Source organism: Schistocerca piceifrons, chromosome X (genome assembly GCF_021461385.2).
Source record: "Schistocerca piceifrons isolate TAMUIC-IGC-003096 chromosome X, iqSchPice1.1, whole genome shotgun sequence".
NCBI lineage: Eukaryota > Metazoa > Arthropoda > Insecta > Orthoptera > Acrididae > Schistocerca > Schistocerca piceifrons.
Window position 1 is genome coordinate 338,867,893 of NC_060149.1, and position 22,891 is coordinate 338,890,783.

Below are 22,891 nucleotides of genomic sequence, written 5' to 3' on the forward strand. Positions count from 1 at the left end.
CCCGTGTAGAAACAGAGCGAACTGAGTTAGTGCGACAGGACCGTGTTTTGACCATTTGGTGGAAATGTGCGCATTGTGATGCATCCCCAAACTGCGTACAGATACTAGAGTCCGCAGCAGATCCACATCCCTCAGGTCCCGTTCACGTCTATCAGCCCAACATGGCATCATCGTTATTCTGTACCATCCAACAGAGAAAAATTACGGAATATAAAAGCTCCACTAACTTCATCCGATACAGAACTCGATAAGATTTTTACCGCATTTCTCTCCTCCCATACATAGAAAACAAATACCATCTGTGTGCCGGCATCGAGCACATGTGAAAATCCCATTAAATATACAGGTATTGATCAATTGCACAGACCAGTTTAAAGTTTCATCACCTGTACTGTAGGAGGATGACCATATCCCACAGACTATACTGTAAATTGCAAGAGACGCTCTCTGTGATCCTGTGTCGTTGTTTGAAACTTTTTTTTTCTGCTCTAACACGCTTTGTACACTGCCATACATTTTGTTTTCCCGCACTGACTTCAGGGCCTATGTCAGGTTCTAAACTGACATTAACACATTCTGATCCACGGCCTCTCACAGAAAACTAGACCTCACGCTGTGACGCGATTGACGTCATTCAAGAGGGCTGCTGTGACGTCAGCTGATGACGTGAGTACCGTTACCCAAGATGGCAGGTAAGCACCAAGGTCCCCTGGTGGGAAGTTTGAATTTTGGAAGGAAGAAAGGTCAACTGGACTACCTCTACATTTAAATTCATCTGTCACAGTGATGGAACAGCTGATGGCTCTGCGTTCCGTTTCGACTGATTCCTCATATTACACTCATGTACGCAATCACTGTTTCAGTGCTAGCCATCCCCAGAAGGTGTCACCCATCCACAAAACTCTTTCTCCAACTCAAACAAGTGTTGCCAGTCAATTATTATGTGGTAACCAACAGCGTGTCAGTGGACAGATGGGACGGAAAAGACACCTCTGATGTGCTGAAATAATAAGCATTACAGGTGACAGTGTGAACAATTTTAGCAATTTTACAGTAATTTCCATACCGACCAATGATGTGACAGCATGTTTCCCAGTTTCAGTATCATAGCTAAACCACCCCTTCTCCACTTTCCGAGTATCATTGCGAATGTAGATAGATGACTGTGCAGTACATCATCAAAGTATACCAGACAGCACTCTAAATATTTTTAGCACCTCGAGTATAGTGCATAATTTACGATCTATCTCTATGCAGATGGGAGTCACCAGAGCTTTCTCACAGTCTTAGGATAAAATTAGAGACTAAAATGCTTCCCCGCACTGTCTTTGACCAACCCGCCCACATTCTCACCTTATACGTCCACACACTACATTCGTAGTGTCCCTACCCAACACACTCATTACTCATGGAAGGCATTCTTACCAAGTCCCGTAAGAGTTCAGCTAATATGTGTGAATCTGCACAGAAGAGGAAGGTCATGGTAAGTATTGCCAGAACTATATACTTATATGGATATGGTGCCTGTTCTTTCGAAATCACAAACAAGACATATCAGAAATCAAACTTAAGGAAAAATTGGTTGTAAACCCAGCTCAAATATCTGAATGCTTCAATGAGTACTTCATAAATGTAGCAAAATCTGATTTAGACATAGAACATTATGAGCGGAAAGTAAATAGTTTTGGGTTAAAAGGCAATACCAGTGAATGTCTCAAAAATTCAACACAGTCCCAGCAAAATTTATTGAAAATGTCATACTCTCCTTAAAAGACTAAAACTCTGCTGGCTGGGATGGGATACCCACCAAAATAATTAAAAAGTTTACAACATAATAGCTCATCCTCTCTTTCATAATAAACAAATCCTTTGAAGAAGGTTACTTCCCTGATCTCTTGAAATACACGGAAGTAAAACCATTTTTTACAAAAGGTTAAAAAGATGATATGGGAAATTATTCCTCCAACTCTATACTCCCAGTCATCAAAAATATTTGAAAAAATTGCTGCTTTACAGATACAAAACTTCATCATACAGAATGATATAATTTCACATAACCAATTTGGCTTCCAACAAGGAAAAATCACAGTAGATGCGATAAATGAGTTTATTGAAAAAATTACTTCATCACTAGGTAGAAAAGCTAAGGTCACAGGAATATTCTGTGATCATACAAAAGCATTCGACTCTGTAAACCATGCCCTGATGCTTTTCAGACTCAACAGGTATGGAATAAGGGATATTGCTTTGAAATGGTTTGAATCATATGTTTTGGAGAGGAAACAAAGGGTAATAATCACATGAAATGGAGCAGACCACATCTCAGAGCGGAGAATTGTGTCACAAGGTACCCCTCAAGTCTATATACTTGGACCCATTTGATTCCTGTTATATGTAAATGACTTGCGTCTCAATATAAATACTAATTTAACTTTATTTGCAGATGATACTTCTGCCCTAATTGAAAATGAAAATTCTGATAATGTACCATGGAGTGTCATGAATGTGTTAAGTAACCTGGAAACATGTTTCAGTCTAAATGGCTTAAGGCTAAAAATTTCAAAACCCACATGATGAATTTTAAAACCAAACATTCAAAAACTGAAGAAATCTATGTTACTCACAACAGTCAAAAAATGGAAGAACTTGACTCAGTCAGGTTCCTGGGAAAAAACTTAGACAGGACTTTGAGTTGGAATTCTCATATAGAATATCTAGCAAATAAATTAAACAGCCTTGCATTTTCAATGGAAATTTTAACTTGTGCCACTGATATGGACACCAGGAAAATACCATATTACAGCTACTTTGAATTGGTTATTCAATATGGCATAATTTTTTGGGGAAACTCGGGAAACATCACACGAATTTTAAAGTTGCAAAAAAGAATCATTCGAAACATGTGCTCTGCACAGCCAAGGGCATCATGTCGACCATTATTTAAAGGCCTAAAATTAATAACTGTCCCTTCTTCATATATCTTTGAGGTGGTTCTTTTCCTATGCAGCAGAGACAATCTATTAAAAAAATCATTTTGAGCACTCATATGACACAAAACATGCTCACCTCTCATCACTCATCACTTAAAGCTGCATGCTCAGACTCCTCTGTATATAGCCATGAAAATTCACAACAGAATAAAAGGGTGTGACATAATAAATATGAAGATGAATATTTTAAAAAAGCAAGTTATATGATTTCCTAATTGATCAATGCTACTACTCTGTGGAAGATTTCATGAAGGATGAAGTGATACTTTGAGCTCGATCCATAAAATGGAATAAAAATTTATGATAGTTGTAGCAGATGTAAATACTGTAAGTCTGGCAAATTTCAAGTACGTAAATTCTCCACAAAATATTATTGTAAGTGTGACAAAATTTTAAATAAGCAAATTGTAACCTAGACATGTCTCCTGTACACCAGCATATGTTCTGAAATTGAGTACATTATGAGATGAATAAAACACATTTCACATTCACATTGCACAGTGGCTGAATAAAACACATTTCACATTCACATTGCACAGTGGCAATAAACAATGTGGCAGCGACTAAACTGAGGAGAGGAACATTGAACTTCTATTCAGTGCAGTAGTTTTCTAAGTGTAAGAAATGATGTAGTATTACAATGCAGATATTGTGAAGCTTGTCCATAAGTATCTAGCGGAAACTTATTTTTTTGTGAGAAAAAGAAAGTTATGCAAAAGACTCTGACATGAGTATGTTAATTTAAATAGATTTTTGTGCCAAAATATCGAAGTGTTAAAAAGGGGCTGATATTTACTATGCGTTTCATAAAAATAAAATCTCAAACTATTATATTTGCATTCGAAGAACAAGTCTATTCAGCAATCATTTGTTTAATGAAATGCGCAAGGCACACCTCTAATTTTTTATTCTTTTGTGCTTTTCTCTCTGGCTATTAAAGCCATTAAAATGAACCACACACTCATTTAAGATAAGATGAAAAATCCTATGGAACAGCTATTTTCTTAAGTTTCTAAAGGCAACAGTGATGAATCTAAATGGAATTTTTATATTTTATGAACTTGCCAAGACCGTTAATAGTTACAGTTCATTACTGATAACATGATGTAATATCTTTAAAATTTTATTTATTTTTTGTTTATTCTTTGGTAGCAAAGATGTGATGATTCTGGGATAGCTGCTAAGTAAGAAGTCAATAAAGAAGTCTTAAGCAGGCAAAGTGGTGTGTGTTCTTGGTGATTTAAAATTAGACTAAATATCGTCAAGCAACATCTTTTGGGAACAGCCGTAAATATTACGTTACGGCAGTTATATTTGGTGACCCCGACGTGAACGTTACAGCAGTTATAAGTTGATTTAAACTGTATTGCTGGTAGATACCTGATATGAGTAAATAATTTCTCAAGAACTTGATTTCAAAATAAAAAGAAATTCATCAAAATAATATTGGTGTTGATTACGTTTTGGTTTGCTTGTGTATGAAATAGGATCAAATTAATCTTCATATAGTTATGGTTATCTAACAATATCTACCTTACTGGTCTGTTCTATACATCCCTCCCCCACTTAAATACCTTACACAGTATAATTATTGCAAAAAATAAAGCTGCACACACCTTGTTTTGTTTCAGTTTTTCGGGCTTTTTTATAGACACATGTAGCTTATTTCGATTTGTAGATTTGGCAACTTTCTAATACTCTAAACATTAATGAACGGGAGCTGAAGCAAATATCCTATATGAGGGAACACTTCCGATTTCTGCCAGAGGTAGGACTGGGGTGAAACAGTTTAAGCCAGAGTGCTTCAAAACATTTGTTAAAATAGTAAGTGAAATGGGAAGCAGATCCCACAGGTCTCATAAAATGTCATCTCACTTTAATTTACCATCGAGGACGTCTTAATTGAGAGCTCTGTGTGTTATTTTGCATACACAGCAGATTTTTGTGGTAAATATGACAGAAATATCGATACAGCTGAGGTAGTTAACGAAATAGCAGCTTTCAAATTTTAGAAGGGAAAAACTCTTGAAACACAGACACAGCTTCCCATTTTTTTTTCAAATTGTGGGTTACGAAATGATTATCCAACATCAAAATACCTTTAAGGAAATTTACGACAACTCCAGTGACGTCAGCATCTTGTCAATTCACTTTCAACAAATAAAATGTGTAAGGTCGAGTATAGATGAAGTAGACGGTCAAATTCAGTTTTATCTTAGTAGCCTGTCCAAGAATACCACACAGCTGCAAAATTTGACTTCAGTGCCGTAATCAGTTTTGTTTGCTCAAAACCATGGAAAACAAAATTACACTAGATAAAAGTATCTGGACACCCGCAAAAAACACGTTTTTCATATTAGGTGCATTGTACTGTCACCTACTGTCAGGTACTCCATATCAGCGACCTCAGTAGTCATTTGACACCGTGAGAGGGCAGAATGGGGCGCTCCATGGAACTCAGGGACTTCAAACATGGTCACGTAATTGTGTGTCATTTGAATCATACGTCTGTACGCGAAATTTCCACACTCCTAAACATCCCTAGGTCGCTGTTTCTGATGTGATAGTGAAGTGGAAACGCGAAGGGACACGTACACCACAAAAGCGTACAGGCCAACCTCGTCTGTTGACTGACAGAGACCACCGACAGTTGAAGAGGGCCGTAATATGTAATAGGCAAACATCTATCCAGACCATCACACAGGAATTCCAAACTGCATCAGGATCCACTGCAAATACTATGGCAGGCAGGAGGTGAGAAAACTTGTATTTCATGGTCGAGCGGACGATTGAACAGTGGAAAAACGTTGTGTGGAGAGACGAATCACGGTACACAATGTGGTGATCCGATGGCAGGGTGTTTGTATGGCCAATCCCCGGTGAACATCATCCGCCAGTGTGTGTAGTGCCAACAGTACAATACGGAGGCGGTGGTTTTATGGTGTGGTCGAGTTTTTCATGGAGGGGATCTTGCACCCCTTGTAGTTTAACGTGGCACTATAACAGCACAGGCCTACATTGATGTTTTAAGCACCTTCTTGCTTCCCACTGTTCAAGAGCAATTCAGAAATGGCGATTGCATCTTTCAACACGATCGAGCACCTGCACGACCTTGGTGGAGTGGTTACACGACGATAACATTCATGTAATGGACTAGCCTGCACAGAGTCCTAACATGAATCCTATAGAACACCTTTGGGATGTTTTGGAACGCCGACTTCGTGCCAGGCCTCACCGACTGACATTGATTGATACCTCTCCTCAGTGCAGCACTCTGTGCAGAATGCTCTACCATTCCCCAAGAAACCCTCTAGCACCTGATTGAACGTATGCATGCGGGAGTGGAAGCTGTCATCAAGGCTAAGGTTGGGCCAACACCATATTGAATTGCAGCATTACCGATGAAGGGCGCCGCGAACTTGTGAGTCATTTTAAGCCAGGTGTCTGGATACTTTTGATCACATAGTGTATATTAAAAACTCGATTCTTGGAAACAAATGTGTTTTTAACACTTTACTACAGGCCTTTTTCTCTTGTTTCGAATTAATGATATATGCACATTAAGGATACAGGGTACTTATCTGGCTTAATATTATGTAAAAATCAACACCTATTTCTTTCAGGCACTGTTTATAATGTATATGTTTTTCAGATTTTTGTTGATATCAGATAACGCAGCACACTTTCTAAACACATTAGAAGTATTTTGAATATTTTTGAACCTGCTTAGGGTTATTAAAATAATTACAAAGAAATTTTTTTTCCAAAATGCTTCCTCACATTGAGGTACCATTTAATCCAATGTTATACATTTGAAGGAGGCCAAAGTTTTATCCGATATGCAAGACATGGTGGCTGAGGTACTAGACCTATTTAATTCCACCTATTATGTATATTAAAGGATAAAAAGTATCAAATATTTTTTTCCTAATAAAAATGTTTTTTTCCATAATTTAGTTGATTCTGTAATAAAGCTGGGGTCTACTACATAGGTATGGACTATTGTAAGCTACAGAAATAAATTAGAGCAATGCTTTATAAACTTCAGGAAATATTTGTACCTGAATGTTGATAAACGCAACTTGCGGGAAATTGCGAATGAAGATATGAGTCCAATTAAACTGTGCCTCAGAACATTCCTGAAGCATAGTCTTCATCCTGCAGCATTTCTTCATCTTCAAGCTTCCTCTTGGCATTCCTTTTAGCACTTCTTGCTTCTTTGGTAACTCGAAGAGCGAATCTTTCAGCTTCATGCACTCGTTGTCTGCCACATGCAAGCAATAGATCTTCCATATTAGAGCCACATTTTGTGCCTAAATTTCTCAGGATTCCAACCTTCCTATCACTCCATCATTGAAACATATCACTGTATCTAGTACACCAACTTTTAATGTATTTAGCCCTACAAAAACATTCTTGGGTAGTCTTTCCCATATGCAATGGTTGAGAGTTTCATTTGTATTTCTTCTACTACACGTTTCGTAGATGCCTTAGACACCACCGTCAAGACACCTGAAAGTATTTTTATGTACTTTCTGAACCTACTGGGAGGAGGAGGAATGTCCATCAAACCACAAAACGTTTGAGCAGGCTTTTTTCCTTTTCCTATTGCACGCATCACATACACTAACTTCAGATTCATATCATATGAATTATGCACATTGTTCGAAGTCATTTTCGAGGTAGATTTATTGCAGGATCTACACAGAACAACTGATTTTGACGCTAAACCATTCCTGCTACTTTGTTGTTCAGTTATTTACAGTCGGCCTACACCATCACATTGTTTGTATTTCGTAACTTCCTTTATCAAAGAAGATACGATACCCACATCAACAACAACAAATACACTGCAAACAGTGTCATTGTTAACGCAACAATTTGAATCACCAAGAGGCATGCCATGTGGGAGTTTCTTCCCTGAAGCTTAAAGATAGGTTACGTTAAACAGCGTGGCTTGCTTTGTTTGTGAACTGGTTACCACGGAATTTACTTTTATTGAATTTCTTGAAGCATGGCATAGTTCGTATTTATTGCACGCTAAAGGATGTGTACTTCCACAAATATATGTAGCACCTGGGCAACAAACATTCAGCAACACGTGAACAAACTGCTTCGGCGTAACAAAATTAAATACTGGCGAAGGTAATTATTTACAGACACTAGAAACATGCACTGCTATCAATATATACAATGTATCGTACGTATAATCGCTGGAAACAAAAAGTTCACATTTGTTTTCGAAATAATACTGGTTTCTGTAACAGAAATAAAGGGGGCGTGGTGGCATACATGACCGTGACTTTAAAATTTTGTATATATAGGTAATTTTTCTTTTGAAACCCTATAATGTATATATCAATGTAATCAGGAAAGACTATAGAATTTAATAGACTAATAAAACAATTTTCGATTTTTTCGCCGCAATTTATAAGTACCCTGTATCCTTAATAATTTATGAGGAGCATATAAAATCTGTTCTTTGCTATACATCATAGTAAAATACAGTAGCTGCCGTGAACAATAAGACTTAGATTATCTTATACTTTCAAATTTTAAGAAAGTTTATACACTTTGTAATTCATTTATTACGTGATACATAGTTTGTTGTGTGCAATATTTTCCCTTTATATAGATCATGTTCGACATCCCATGAACAGAGAGGCTCTTGTCACATAAATGTACAGCGCTTCGCGTTCTACTAAGACGGCTGCAATGAGGTGGAACGAGTGACAAACAACCGGCGCGCGTGGCTGTGTAAAAGCTGTTCAGTCAGAAGGTCGTAACTGCGATCTATCAGAATTATGGCGCAAATTTTCACGTCGTTTCAATTGTTAGAGCAGAGTGTGCTTTTTTGACCTTAAAATATGAGGTCAAGTTGGTCATGTTCCCTTATTAGCTGCTCGTGTTTCAAGCCCCTTTAATGTTGTTACATGGCAATCCTGACCCAATGAAAATAGTTATCATCTTCCTCTCCGTTTTATTCGTAGGACTGACAGGTATCTTTCTGTATGCAATGTCACTCAAAAGATCGAAACTCTTAATATAGACCACACGTGATGTTAGGACCACAGTGTTGCCTTTGTCAGCGGGCAGAACTACAGTTTCCTTGTCCTTGCGCAGAGTTTTCACTGGCACTGGTCCTCCTTTGGAGATTTTAGATCTCAGCATTGGTGCCTTGCTGAGTGCTCTACATAGGTCGTTGCAAACATCTTCTGATGTTTCTGGTGGGGGAGGAGCTACAACGTGCTCAACGAAGCCGATGTAATCAGCTATTGGTAGTATATTTGGAGTGGGCGCGACATTTAGCCATTTAGCAAGGATGTTCATTGCCCATATATTTGTCAGAGATATTCATTACAGTACAGCTCCCTGCTTCTTGTATTGGTTTTTTGTAAAAGCGATGGCATTTTGCTGTCTGGCTTGCAGACGTTTTCAGCTGCATTGATTTTGCCTGTGACCATATCGTATTGTCAACCCATTCGCAAGAATCTGCAGAGAGTTTAGCCACCGTGTAAAGATGGAGATGATGAAGCTCTTTCGAAGTGACATCTAGCATTTGTCAGGTTTCTCGATTGCTCTTTTGTACTAGAGCCAGGCTTGCCCTGCACGTAATCCTATTTGCCACTGGTTTGTTAATGTGATGTTTGATTTTGGCGAATGTACCATAGGTACATGTTGTTCATCTCGACACCTTGTTAGGAGTGTAAGGGTACTAAGAAGACAGTCTTTCTTTCCGTAGAGGTTATCCAACTTATGTACATTGTGGATCATCTCTCTGTAGAGTGATTTGATCTCTTAGGTTTTCTCAGTACGACTGATTAATGATGTCCTTCCACATGTTCTGATGAGTTGTTGACTCATTTGATGCAAAATATTTCAATGCCCTACCCAGACAAGTCATTTGGGGCAATGTTACTGGTGATACAAAATCGAACTTTCATCACCTGCCCAAGTACCATTCTAGGGGCAAGCTGATAATACATAAAGTTCTACTCGAGCAAAATATGATAGACATTATTGATTGGTTAATATAGTTGTATTAACAATGGTTATGATCCAGTGGTTTACAAAAACAAGCTTTCTCAAAAAAAAAAAAAAAAAAAAAAAAAAAAAAAAAAAAAAAAAAAAAAAAGTTTACAGACTGTATTTCCATAATCAACTTTTAAATAATACCAATATCTATCACATGTTTATACACTGACATCACATTTCTTGACACTTTTGCACAATAAATCATACTAAAAGTGGTGTGTTTTGGAGAGATTTTTATTGTGGTTTTACACTTAAACTGCATTACACAAATGTAGCTTCAAAAAGCACCAAATACAATATCATAGCTTCTTTCAGAGACAATGATGGACCCAATTCCGCACACAGGGTAGTGCGACATATGAAAATTCAATCTTTTCACCAAAATAAAATAGTCTTCTTTATTTATAAAATTACATAAATATTTCTTATACATCAGTCCAAAATACATGTGGTGGTAGTGATGTAAGTTGTAGTTTAGAGTGCAATCATTGATGACAGTACTTTGATCATAGTACCATACTTTAAAGAGATCAAAAAAATGGTCTGCATTAACAAATTACACCATACTTCAACCATTTATATTTGCTTACAAATAATTCTCAATCAGAAATGTAACAAATTACCCCATATGTTGCTGCTGTATATTCACAAACAACTACCCCCAACAAAATTGCAACAAATTACCCCACACTTTTTTTATGTTGGGTTACAGATAAACATCAAACACAGTTGTAACCAAGTACAGCACAATTTTATATTCAGTTACAGATAAGTTTCAAACAACTAGCCCCAATGAAATTGTAAGAAATTACCCAATATGCCACCATTTTATATTCATTTACAGATAAGCATCAAACAACTAACCCCAATGAAAATGTAACAAACTGACCCATACATAACCATTTCATATTCAGTTACAGGTAAGCAAACATTATAGTGACCCATACTAGGATATAACTTTATCTTACTGTACAAAAGTTTGTCATCTCATGCATCAGCAAATCTTGACTTGTCTGTTATCTTGCTGACTAAGCACATGTACATATCTTAACATAGTACCCTCTTATGTAATCATGACATCACTTCCAGTTATGTCTCCTAAATTGATAACAAGTATTGATTCGTCTGAGAGCTTTCTGACTAAGCATACAGACACATCCTAGTGCAATACTTATGATGTCACACTCATGCAGTGGGGAGGAAAGGGACATGGTGGGAGGGAGTGTACCTCTTTGTCACGCAGAAAATAAAATTCCTGAATCACAAAGACAACTAAAATGGAGTCTGCACTGATCCTTAGAAAGTAAAGGCCATAACAGATTTTCCATTTCCACTATGCGTTGTGATGTGAGGGGCTTCCTCGTAATGTGCTCCTATTACAGATGCTTCACAAAAGATTTCAACTGCTAGGCATGGCCAATACAAGACCTGCTGCAGGGAGATAAAAGGAGATCGTTCTATATTCTTGTGGAACCATTGAAATGCTCATGGAGGAGGAGGAGGAGGAGATAAGTATTTAACATCCCGTCAATATGAAATGTTCATCACTTCTGTCACTTTTTGATGAGAATGCTGAGATGGAATACACTGATGGTATGGGTAAGGAATGAAGGAGGAAGCTGCCTGGTAGAATTTCGCACAGAGCATAACTTAATCATAGCTAACTCTTGGTTTAAGAATCATGAAAGAAGGTTGTATATGTGAAAGAAGCCTGGAGACACTAGAAGGTTTCAGATAGATTATATAATGGTGAGATAGAGATTTAGAAACCAGGTTTTACTGCATGAGACATTCCAGGGGCAGATGTGGACTCAGACCACAATTTATTGATTATGAACTGTAGATTAAAACTGAAGAAACTGCAAAAAGGTAGAAATTTAAGGAGATGGGACCTGGATAAACTGGAAGAACCAGAGGTTGTAGAGAGTTTTAGAGAGTGCACTAGGGAACAGTTGACAAGAACAAGGGAAAGAAATACAGTAGAAGGAGACTGGGTAGCTTTGAGGGATGAAATACTGAAGGCAGCAGAGGATCAAGTAGGTAAAAAGACTAGAGCTAGTAGAAAAAAGAGATATATTTAATTTAATTGATGAAAGGAGAATATATAAAAATGCAGTAAATGAATACAAACGTCTCAAAAATGTGATCGACAGGAAGTGCAAAATGGCTAAGCAGGGATGGTTAGAGGACAGATGTAAGGATATAGAAGCATATGTCACTAGGGGTAAGATAGATACTGCCAACAGGAAGCTTAAAGAGACCTTTGGAGAAAAGACAGCCACCTGTATGAACAGGAAGTGCTCAGATGGAAAATCAGTCCTAATCAAATAAGGGAAAGCAGAAAGGTGGAAGGAGTATATAGGGGGGTATGTACAAGGGCAATACACTTGAGGGCAATATTATGGAAATGGAAGGGGGCGTAGATGAAGATGTAAGCAGAGATATGATACTGCATAAAGATTTTGACAGCGGTCTGAAACAACTAAGTCGAAACAAGGCTCCGGGAGTAGACAACATTCCATTATAACTACTGGTAGCCTTAGTGAGCAAGATGTATGAGACAGACGAAATATCTTCATACTTCAAAAGAGTATAATAATTCCAGTCCGAAAGAAAGCAAGTGTTCACAGGTGTGAAAATTACCAAACTATCAGTTTAATAAGTCACGGTTGCAAAATACTGACACGAGTTCCTTACAGATAAATGGAAAAACTGATAGAGGCTGACCTTGGGGGAGATCAGTTTGGGTTCCATAGATATGTTGGAACATGTGAGTCAATATTGACTTAGAAGATAGGTTAAGGAAAGGCAAACCTACATTTCTAGCATTTGTAGACTTGGAGACTGCTTCCCTTTCATGCCCCTCGACTCATATAACTGCTATCTGCTTTCTGTACAAATTGTAAATAGCCTTTTGCTCCCTGTATTTTACCCCTGCCACCTTTAGTATGTGAAAGAGAGTATTCCAGTCGCCATTGTCAAAAGCTTTCTCTAAGTCTACAAATGCTAGAAATGTAGGTTTGCATTTCCTTAATCTTTCTTCTAAGACAAGTCATAAGGTCAGTATTGCTTCACGTGTTCCAATATTTCTACGGAATCCAAACTGGTCTTCCCTGAGGTCAGCTTCTACCAGCTTTTCCATTCATCTGTAAAGAATTCGTGTCAGTATTTTGCAGCTGTGACTTATTAAACTGATAGTTCGGTAATTTTCACATCTGTCGACACCTGCTCTCTTTGTGATTGGAATTATTATATTCTTCTTTAAGTCTGAGGGTATTTCGCCTGTCTCATACATCTTGCTCACCGTATGGTAGAGTTTTGTCAGTACTGACTCTCCCAAGGCCGTCAGTAGTTCTAATGGAATGTTGTCTACCACTGGGGCCTTGTTTCGACTCATGTCTTTCAGTATTCTGTCAAACTCTTCAGGCAGTATCGTATCTCCCATTTCATCTTCATCTACGTCCTCTTCCATTTCCATAATATTGTCCTCAAGTACATCGCCCTTGTATAGACCCTCTATATACTCCTTACACCTTCCTGCTTTCCTTTCTTTGCTTAGAACTCGGTTTCCATCTGAGCTCTTGATATTCATACAAGTGGTTTTCTTTTCTCCCAAGGTCTCTTTAATTTTCCTGTAGGCAGTATCTATCTTGCCCCTAGTGAGATAATCCTCTACATCCTTACATTTGTCCTCTAGCCATCCCTGCTTAGCCATTTTGCACTTCCTGTCGATCTCATTTTTGAGATGTTTGTATTCTTTTCTGCCTGCTTCATTTACTGCATTTTTATATTTTCTCCTTTCATCAGTTAAATTCAATGTTTCTTCTGTTACCCAAGGATTTCTACTAGCCCTCGTCTTTTTACCTACTTGATCCTCTGCTGCCTTCACTACTTCATCCCACAGAGCTGCCCATTCTTCTTCTACTGTATTTCTTTCCCCCATCCCTGTCAATTGTTCCCTTATGCTCTCCCTGAAACTCTGTACAACCTCTGGTTTAGTCAGTTTATCCAGGTCCCATCTCCTTAAATTCCCACCTTTTTTGCAGTTTCTTCAGTTTTAATCTACAGTTCATAACCAACGAATTGTGGTCAGAGTCCACATCTGCCCCTGGAAATGTCTTACAATTTGAAACCTGGTTCCTAAATCTCTGTCTTACCATTATATAATCTATCTGATACCTTCTAATATCTCCAGGATCCTTCCATGTATACAACCTTCTTTTATGATCCTTGAACCAAGTGTTAGCTATGATTAAGTTATGCTCTGTGCAAAATTCTACCAGACGGCTTCCTCTTTCATTTCTTATCCCCAATCCATATTTAACTACTATGTTTCCTTCTCTCCCTTTTCCTACTCTCAAATTCCAGTCACCCATGACTATTAAATTTTCGTCTCCCTTCACTACCTGAATAATTTCTTTTATCTCATCATACATTTCATCAATTTCTTCATCATCTGCAGAGCTAGTTGGCATATAAACTTGTACTACTCTAGCAGGTGTAAGCTTCGTGTCTATCTTGGCCACAATAATGCATCCACTATGCTGTTTGTAGTAGCTTACCCGCACTCCTCTTTTTTTATTCATTATTAAACCTACTCCTGCATTACCCCTATTTGATTTTGTATTTATAACCCTGTATTCAGCTGACTAAAAGTCTTGTTCCTCCTGCCACCGGACTTAACTAATTCCCACTATATCTAACTTTAATCTATCCATTTCCCTTTTTAAATTGTCTAACCTACCTGCCCGATTAAGGGATCTGACATTCCATGCTCCGATCCGTAGAACGCCAGTTTTCTTTCTCCTGTTAACGACATCCTCCTGAGTATTCCCCGTCTGGAGATCCTAATGGGGGACTATTTTACCTCCGGAATGTTTTACGTGAGAGGATGCCATCATCATTTAACCATACAGTAAAGCTACATGCCCTCGGGGAAAATTACGGCTGTCCACTTGCTTTCAGCCGTTCACAGTACCAGCACAGCAAGGCCGTTTTGGTTAGTGTTACAAGGCCAGATCAGTTAGTCATCCAGACTGTTGCCCCTGCAACTACTAAAAAGACTGCTGCCCCTCTTCAGGAACTACACGTTTGTCTGGCCTCTCAACAGATACCCCTCCGTTGTGGTTGCACCTACAGTACGGCCATCTGTATTGCTGAGGCATGCAAGCCTCTCCACCAATGGCAAGGTCCATGGTTCATGGGGGGGAATACTCTCTTTCAAATTCTGAACTTGGCAGTGGTCAAATACAGGGAGCAAAAGCCTATTTACAATTTTTACAGAAACCAGATGGCCGCTATAAGAGTTGAGGGACATGAAAGATAAGCAGTCTTTTCTGGAAGTATTTGTATGGAGTGTAGCCATGTATGTAATTGAAACATGGGTGATAAATAGTTTAGGCAAGAAGAGAATAGATGCTTTCAAAATGTGGTGCTACTGAAGAATGCTGAAGATTAGATTGGTAGATCGCATAACTAGTGAGGAGGTACTGTATAGAATTGGGAAGAAGAACTTGACTAGACGAAGGGATATGTTTTGAGGCATCAAGAGATCACCAATTTAGTATTGAAGAGAAGTGAGGAGGGTGAAAATCGTAGAGGGTGACCAAGAGACAAATTCACTAAGCAGATTCAGAAGGATGTAGGTTGCAGTAGTTACTCGGAAATGAAGAGGCTTGCTGAGGATAGAGTAGCATGGAGAGTGGCATCAAACCAGTCTTTGGACTAAAGACCACAACAACAACAATCTTATCAATCATCACTCAACTAATGAATGTTATAGTTGAACAATTGAAAGATCCAACAGTACTGAAGACCATAGAGGACTTACAGAAGGAACTGTTAAAAGGGAAATCGGATTAATGTATGGAAAACTGTAATGGGATGACAATGGTTACTCATTACCTCAAGTAATTTATGGCCAGCAATAATGAAATATTTTTATTGAACACTGTCATCAGGTCATTGGAGCTTTGCAAAGACCATCAACACATTCAGAAGCAGGTACATTTGCCAGGCCAGTATCCGTCTATCAGACTTTATGTAAGCCACTGTAGAGACAGCCAATGACTAAATCATGTGGCTCAGTTCCACCCAGGACACCTGGTATAATGTTCTCCTCCAGTTGCTCCATTTCAAAAGACTGCAATTGACCAATCAGAGAGGTTACTCAAGTTGACACAATTGGAATGAAAGGCCAGTATCAGCAAAGCTGTCCCAACTGCTGAAGCTCCAGAGATCATCACATTTCAAGCTAATTCTTTATCTCAGCTGAACAGATACTGTCATCGGCAAATGTTTTAAGTTTCTGATTAACATATTGTGAGAAATTGTGAACATTAATCATAAAAAGTGTTGCCCTGAGTATGGGAAATGTTCTGTGAAGACATTTGTCTGCAAGCAGTGGACAGTTGTCATTGTGTGGACAGTGTTATATCACGAAATTGTTTGTGATATCAGTGACTAAAACACTTTCCCACATTCAGAAAACATTTCACATGGTGCTGTATAATTTAAAATTATATATAAACAGAAAGACTGAGATATGATACTGCCAAATGTGACATTTGCATAAAACATTACAAACCAAGACTACAGGTCTTTTTCCTGATCCATGCTCAAGAAACTGAAACAGCAACTGATACTTTGTTTTTATTCTGACTTGGCAATGCTCAGGTTGATGACATGAAAGAGCTCATCATCAGAATTGAAGAAGCAAAACACGTGGCATGCATGTGGACTGTGGACCCACAAACCTTGTGGGGCATAATCTTTGACAGGTTGTAACTTAGATGTATTAGTGATTATACTCCCCCTATACTACATCTGACTTATGTGTGAGAGACCGGCATGCCACCACATCTGATGGACACTGGCACAGGGTTGAAGCAGCATGGAGTGCCACACTTGCATCTGTTATCAAAGCTAAATTTGCTTTGATGTACAGTCTGGTTAGGACCATTGTTGTCCCAAGAGGTGGCAGCTCTGAGTACTATATTTCATACACAATATAGCTACATACTTAATCTTGTATTCCTATTATTGTATTGCAGATGTACAATAAGTAAGATTTTATAATTTTCTGTGCTTTCTGGTGTTGCAATCTCAATGGTAAGCAGTGTATATATGGTATTGGCTTTCAAAGGCACACGGCTGATGACATGCATATACAAAGCATTCAGGAGACAAGTAACCTCACTCTGCACTAGTCTGTCTCCTATCCTCATATATATTCCTATTCTCATCCAATTCTTCCTCTATTCCTCTTATTTTTCATAACTTTAATTACATTTGTAGCTCAATAGAACCTCCTCTACATTATTTTCCTAATTGCCTCCTTCTTGGCTTCTGATCTGTCTTGTGTGTGTGTGTGTGTGTGTGTGTGTGTGTGTGTGTGTGTGTGTGTGCACTGCAGAATCAATTAACTATATTTAGACTGCCCTGAAGAAGAGTGCAAGTTTGTAATCTGGACTATCTACATTCAAATCTTGTTTGTGTGTTTATACCTCCACTATATGAATATGACTATCTTTAATCATTCCACTAGTCCATTAGGTAGGAATTTTCTATATGTTTCCTATAATTTTTAATTCTGACCTATTAATTTTACACAAATATTCTATTCGCTGTGCTTTTCTGGAGCTGAAGAAATTTTCATGACGTATCCATCAACTTTACTGTCAAAACCAGTATAGTAACAGCATACAGTGATGATCATCATTCTTATGAATTATACTCTTGCAGGAGGGTCGGGAGTCAACGGGCGAGATGGCCACAAGCCCACGGCGCCAGGCATCACAAGTGTCTGGGGCGGCCATGGCAGCAGGAGTTCGACCTAAGGAGCCACCACCCATGGTTGTGCAGGGAGATTTTAGAAAGGTAAAAGTTCATGGCCACAGAAGTTGAAAATATTATTTCTAAGAATATATTTGTACTTTTAGCCAACTATAAAGGGCGAAATTGCTAGAAGAATTTGCGCCTGGAAACTGTGTATAACACTGAAACACAGAGAAGCTGATATATTTTTTAAAATCATTATAGTCCAACAGAGAGATAACATGACAACAAAACAAAGTGATTTGTGTCAATAATAAGTTTTTTAAACTGCACAGAATCCTGTTAACACATTTTGCTTTTCATTTATTTCTGAAGTATGATGATGTTACAGCCCTTAAATAAAGGTACACACATGATTTTTGAAATAAAGAAGCTTGAGAATTAGGAAAAGAGTAGGCCTACACACAAAACCACATTGGGTCCTAATAGTATATGGATTGTATGATTAGTAATGTTTCAGATTCATAATGCTCTGCAATTTACTGTTCAATTACTGTTCTAATTTCATCATTTTAATAAGTTTCTCAGTTTCTGGTGAAGCTTTCCATAACCATTTCCTTTTACTGCATTTATTGTATAATGGGTGTATTGATGGATAACTGTCGAAAACCTAATTCACTGTAACAGTTACAGTTCATACAAAAATATTAATTTACTGCCACATAATTCTTATGCAGAATTCTAATGAGGGACATTACAAAGACTTTTACCAAGCTGTTACAGACTACTTTACACTGAGTGGCAAGTGCTATTCATAATTCAAACTGCTACATCTCATTTACTTACAGAGCATTACTTGCTGCTACTGACAATATTGTTTGATAACTCACCCTCCACTTTCTTTCATTGTTCTATACAGATTCTAGATTGAAGCATATATATTTAAAAAAGTTCATTTCATACTGTTTATACTAACATAATTTTAATTAATGCACAATATAATTAACACACATTTCTTTTTACCTCTCAGTAATAGACTCAAGTGATTTGGGTGGTAGGAAAAGTTATTCACGTAATGTTGTTCAAAATGCCTTGCCTGAAAATTACCTTAAGAGAACCAGCTTTTTAGGGAAACATCCTAGATCTCCTAGTTACAAGCAGGACTGAACTTTTTGATGCAGTTGATGCAGGGCAGGAAATTGATGATCGTAACACTGTTGCAGCATCACCAACTACAGGTGTCGGTAAAAATTGTAAGCAATATAGGAACATATCTCTGCTTAGTTAGCACATCAAGAGACAGATATCAGTTTAACTGAGCAGATAATATCAGATATTCACCTCTGGGACTGAAAATATTGAGTATAAATGGACAAAATTCAATAGTTCATACAATATGCCTTAGACTGGTATATGATGAAGAAAGTTGTGAAAGGTGGGGAAGAGCTACCATAGTTCAACAGTCCAAAAATAAAGTTCATTCAAAAGAAAAGCAAATATAACCACAGTTTTAATATAGTCAAATCCTTGTTTTTTTTTCTTTTTTAAAAAAGAAATGGGGCAGAGGTTGAAATCCAAATGAATGTAATGAATGTATGGAGAGCCATGTGGAATGCATTCAATGAATTCAAAAGTTAAATTTCATCTGCTAATCTGACAAAAAATCCTAAGAAAGTTTTGTCTCACATTAAGGCAATAAACTGATCAAACCTATTTATCCCAACTCTCAGTGACTGTACTGGCACCAAAAAGGAGAATAACAAAGAGAAGCCTGAAATAATAAATACTGTTTTTCAAAATTGTTTCACTGAGGAACATCATACTATGATTTCTCCTGTCAGTTGTTTCACAATCACCAAAATAACATATATTCAGATAAATAACAACACAATAGAAAATAAACAAAACACACTCGACAAAGAAAAGGCAACAGAACCTGATGAGATATCTATATGATTCTACAGGTATAATGCAAAAGAACTTCCTCTTTTTCTAGCAGCAGTTTCACATATGTGGCTGTTGGAATGAACCATTCAAAGTGATTCAAAAAATTTATATTATGACCTTCATGGAGGCTTAAAATCTCCTCTGCAAGAGTCAACATAGATTCTGTAAACAGCAGTCTTCTGAAACTCAATTTATATTGCTCACTGCACGGGTAGTAGATACCAGCAGTCAGGTTTATGTCATTTTCCTAGCCTTCCAGAAGGCATTTGATACAGTTCTTCATTGTTGCCTAAAAAGAAGATATGAGCAAGTGGCATATCAGTACAGCTTTGTGACTGGATCAGAGAGTCCCTAAGAAGCTGAAAATGCCATGTCATTCTTAATGGAGAGCAAATATCATGCCTCAAATTATTTTCGAATGTACTGCAAGGCCATGTTGTAGAAGCAAAGCATTCCTGTTCAGAATAACATGAATGATCTAGTGGATAATGTTGTTATCTTCATGAGATTTCTCTCATAGTTCATGCTGTTGCAGTGCAAAATACTGTAGTAAAATGTAGATGATTGACACTTGGTCTGGGATGGGCAGCTGACCATGAAAATACACAAATGTAATGAATTCTACATAAATAGGCAGAAAATCTTGTACCTGATCGGTTATAAAAATCACTTTATACATAAGCTCCTAAACATTTAATGGCTCTTACTATTTCCAGTAACTGTAACATTCAAATGTTTGAATTCCATACATGATGGATAGAGCTTCTTCCTCTGACATATAATACTGCCACCCATATTAATGTGAGGTTCTATGTGGAAAAAAAGGCTTTAGCTACAATTCCATTTTCTGTTTACACTATGTAAAATAATTCAAAAAATTGGATAGAAACAGCAGACATTTAAAAAGGCAGTGAAAAGTCTGAGTGATATAATGTGTTACTGTTGATCAATTCACTGTTTAATTTACTGTAAACCATCTCTCATTCCTCTGCCCAAGGTTTCATCACAATTTTCTTTAATAAATAATTCAAGGAATGACTGTAAAATGTTACAAACATTCTAGAAAAAGATAACCCAGATACCATTTTTAATTTATTTTCATTCTTTAACAGCTTTTAGCTTTTCCATAACTTGTTGCATTCTGTTTTCATTAAAAAAGTGACACATAAATGAAATGTCTTTCTTAACAAATTCTGAGTTACTCAGTTTTAAATTCATGCCACTATGCTCTACTGCCTTCAATGCATAATTCAAGTTTTGCAGTGTTTTTCCCAAGTATCCCTAGTTATTAAAGTGTCAACTACATACACCATTACTTTGTTAAATAACGTCTTCCCCTAACACTTCGTTGTTAAATAATTTCTTCCCCTAACACTTAATCCATAGCCCATATGCATTAACATAAGAAGATAAATTTAGGACCAAATAAAACAAAATAATAGTGGTAATGTTGTAAGTCTGCAGATTTTATTAAGGACAACTTACAATTAAATTACAGAAAGTAATAGTTCCTAACTGATCCAATATACAGAAAAAAGACTACTGGAGGTGGATATTTCATGGTCAATACAGTACTCTGAATGTTTGTGGAATAACTCACCACCTATGCTGGAGAATACTATTTGTAGGTTCGACTGGGAAACACTCAGCTAAAAACATGTGCTCTCAGTACCTCCATACACCATCAGTTTGTTCACTGAAAACTCAATGATTGAGTGAATGATGATCAGATGCAGTCCCATATTATGCATACATTCAAATCTGTGTACTAGCTAAATGTCATCAGTAGGTAACAACAAGTCCAGGAGAAAACTAACACAGGGCCTTTGTCAATGGCTTCTCTGTAGAGCTTGCTATAAACATTGGCAGTGCAGAAGCCCTTAAATCTGCTGCAGCTGGTTTTGCACATGACCTAGCACTGACAGATATATCCTTCCATGACACACCTAGTGACCTCCCCAGACATATGCATAATTATACCAAGTGAGCCATCGATACATCCTGTTGGATTACAAAAGGTAACATATACCTTCATGCAGAAATCCCACGAATGCTCGTTCCTCTTTATTGTTCCAGTAACGATATGTTACATCACATGAGGTATCCCACATGGTCCTATTAAATTTCCGTAATATTTTAGCTAATCTTCTTGGTACATCACTTTCTCATTTTACTGTTTCATGTAATTTTCTTGCACCTATATCAACCTTAACACCATTCTTTATACTGATAGCAATGAATTATTATACCTTCTGTGGATCTCTCAATAATTCACAACTCATCTTTTTTTTGGAAAAAGGCAAAGAATAAGGCTTATGGGAGTTTACCTCCTGTCTGTTTCAATTCAAAATCTCTTGCCAATCCTGGCTCATCTGAAAGCACTGTACAATGCAATGGTAATACACTTTTCAAATCCTGTTGCTCTCCATTAGATATTCTATTTACACATTTAATGTCACCCAAATTTTTTTAACCCTAGGCCCTTGTGCATTATGGTTGCCAACATTCTTAGACAAATACCTAAATTGCAAATCCATTTATTTTTATTCATTCATTTGTATTCATTCATTTCCATCCTTTCTGTAAACAATATCTCAAAATTATCACACTTCTGAATGAAACTGAACATTTATTTATCTACACTTCATAAGCCACCTTATGGTGTGTGGCATAGTGTACTTCTGGTATCACTCTCATTTGTCCCATTCCTTGTTCCATTTGTGAACAATATGTAGCACAAATCAGTGTCAGTAAGCCACTGTATGACCTATAACTTCTCTGATATTCTCACCATCTTCATTTTGTGACACACATGAGGGAGGAAGTAATATGTTTCCTGAGTCTTTCTGGAATATGTGCTCTCAGGATTTCAGCACTGAATGTCTCTGTGATGCACAAAATCTCCCTAGCATCTACTGCTTGATTTTGTTGAGCATCTCCATGATGCTCTTCATTCTTGCTAAACGTCTCTGGGACAAAACACACTGCTCTTCATTCCATCGTGTCTGCCTGCACATATTTGACCTGATAAGGATTCAAGACTGAGGATGAATACTCAAGAGTTGGTGATATGAAGGTTTTGCAAGTAACCTTCTTCGTGACTAGACTAAACGTCCTGACAATTCTGATGCTTCTTACTCTGG

The 22,891-nt window shown here is 37.5% G+C and overlaps 1 protein-coding gene across 1 annotated transcript in view; it reads left to right on the top strand.

The window, feature by feature from the left end:
* The window catches only part of LOC124722893 (rho GTPase-activating protein 100F), an 800,721-nt gene that overhangs the window by 488,354 nt on the left and 289,476 nt on the right, over positions 1–22,891 (top strand). Inside the window, exon 3 of the mRNA XM_047248035.1 lies at positions 17,769–17,903. Within this exon, the coding sequence (XP_047103991.1) occupies positions 17,769–17,903 (135 nt within the window). The remainder of the gene's footprint in view (positions 1–17,768; positions 17,904–22,891) is intronic.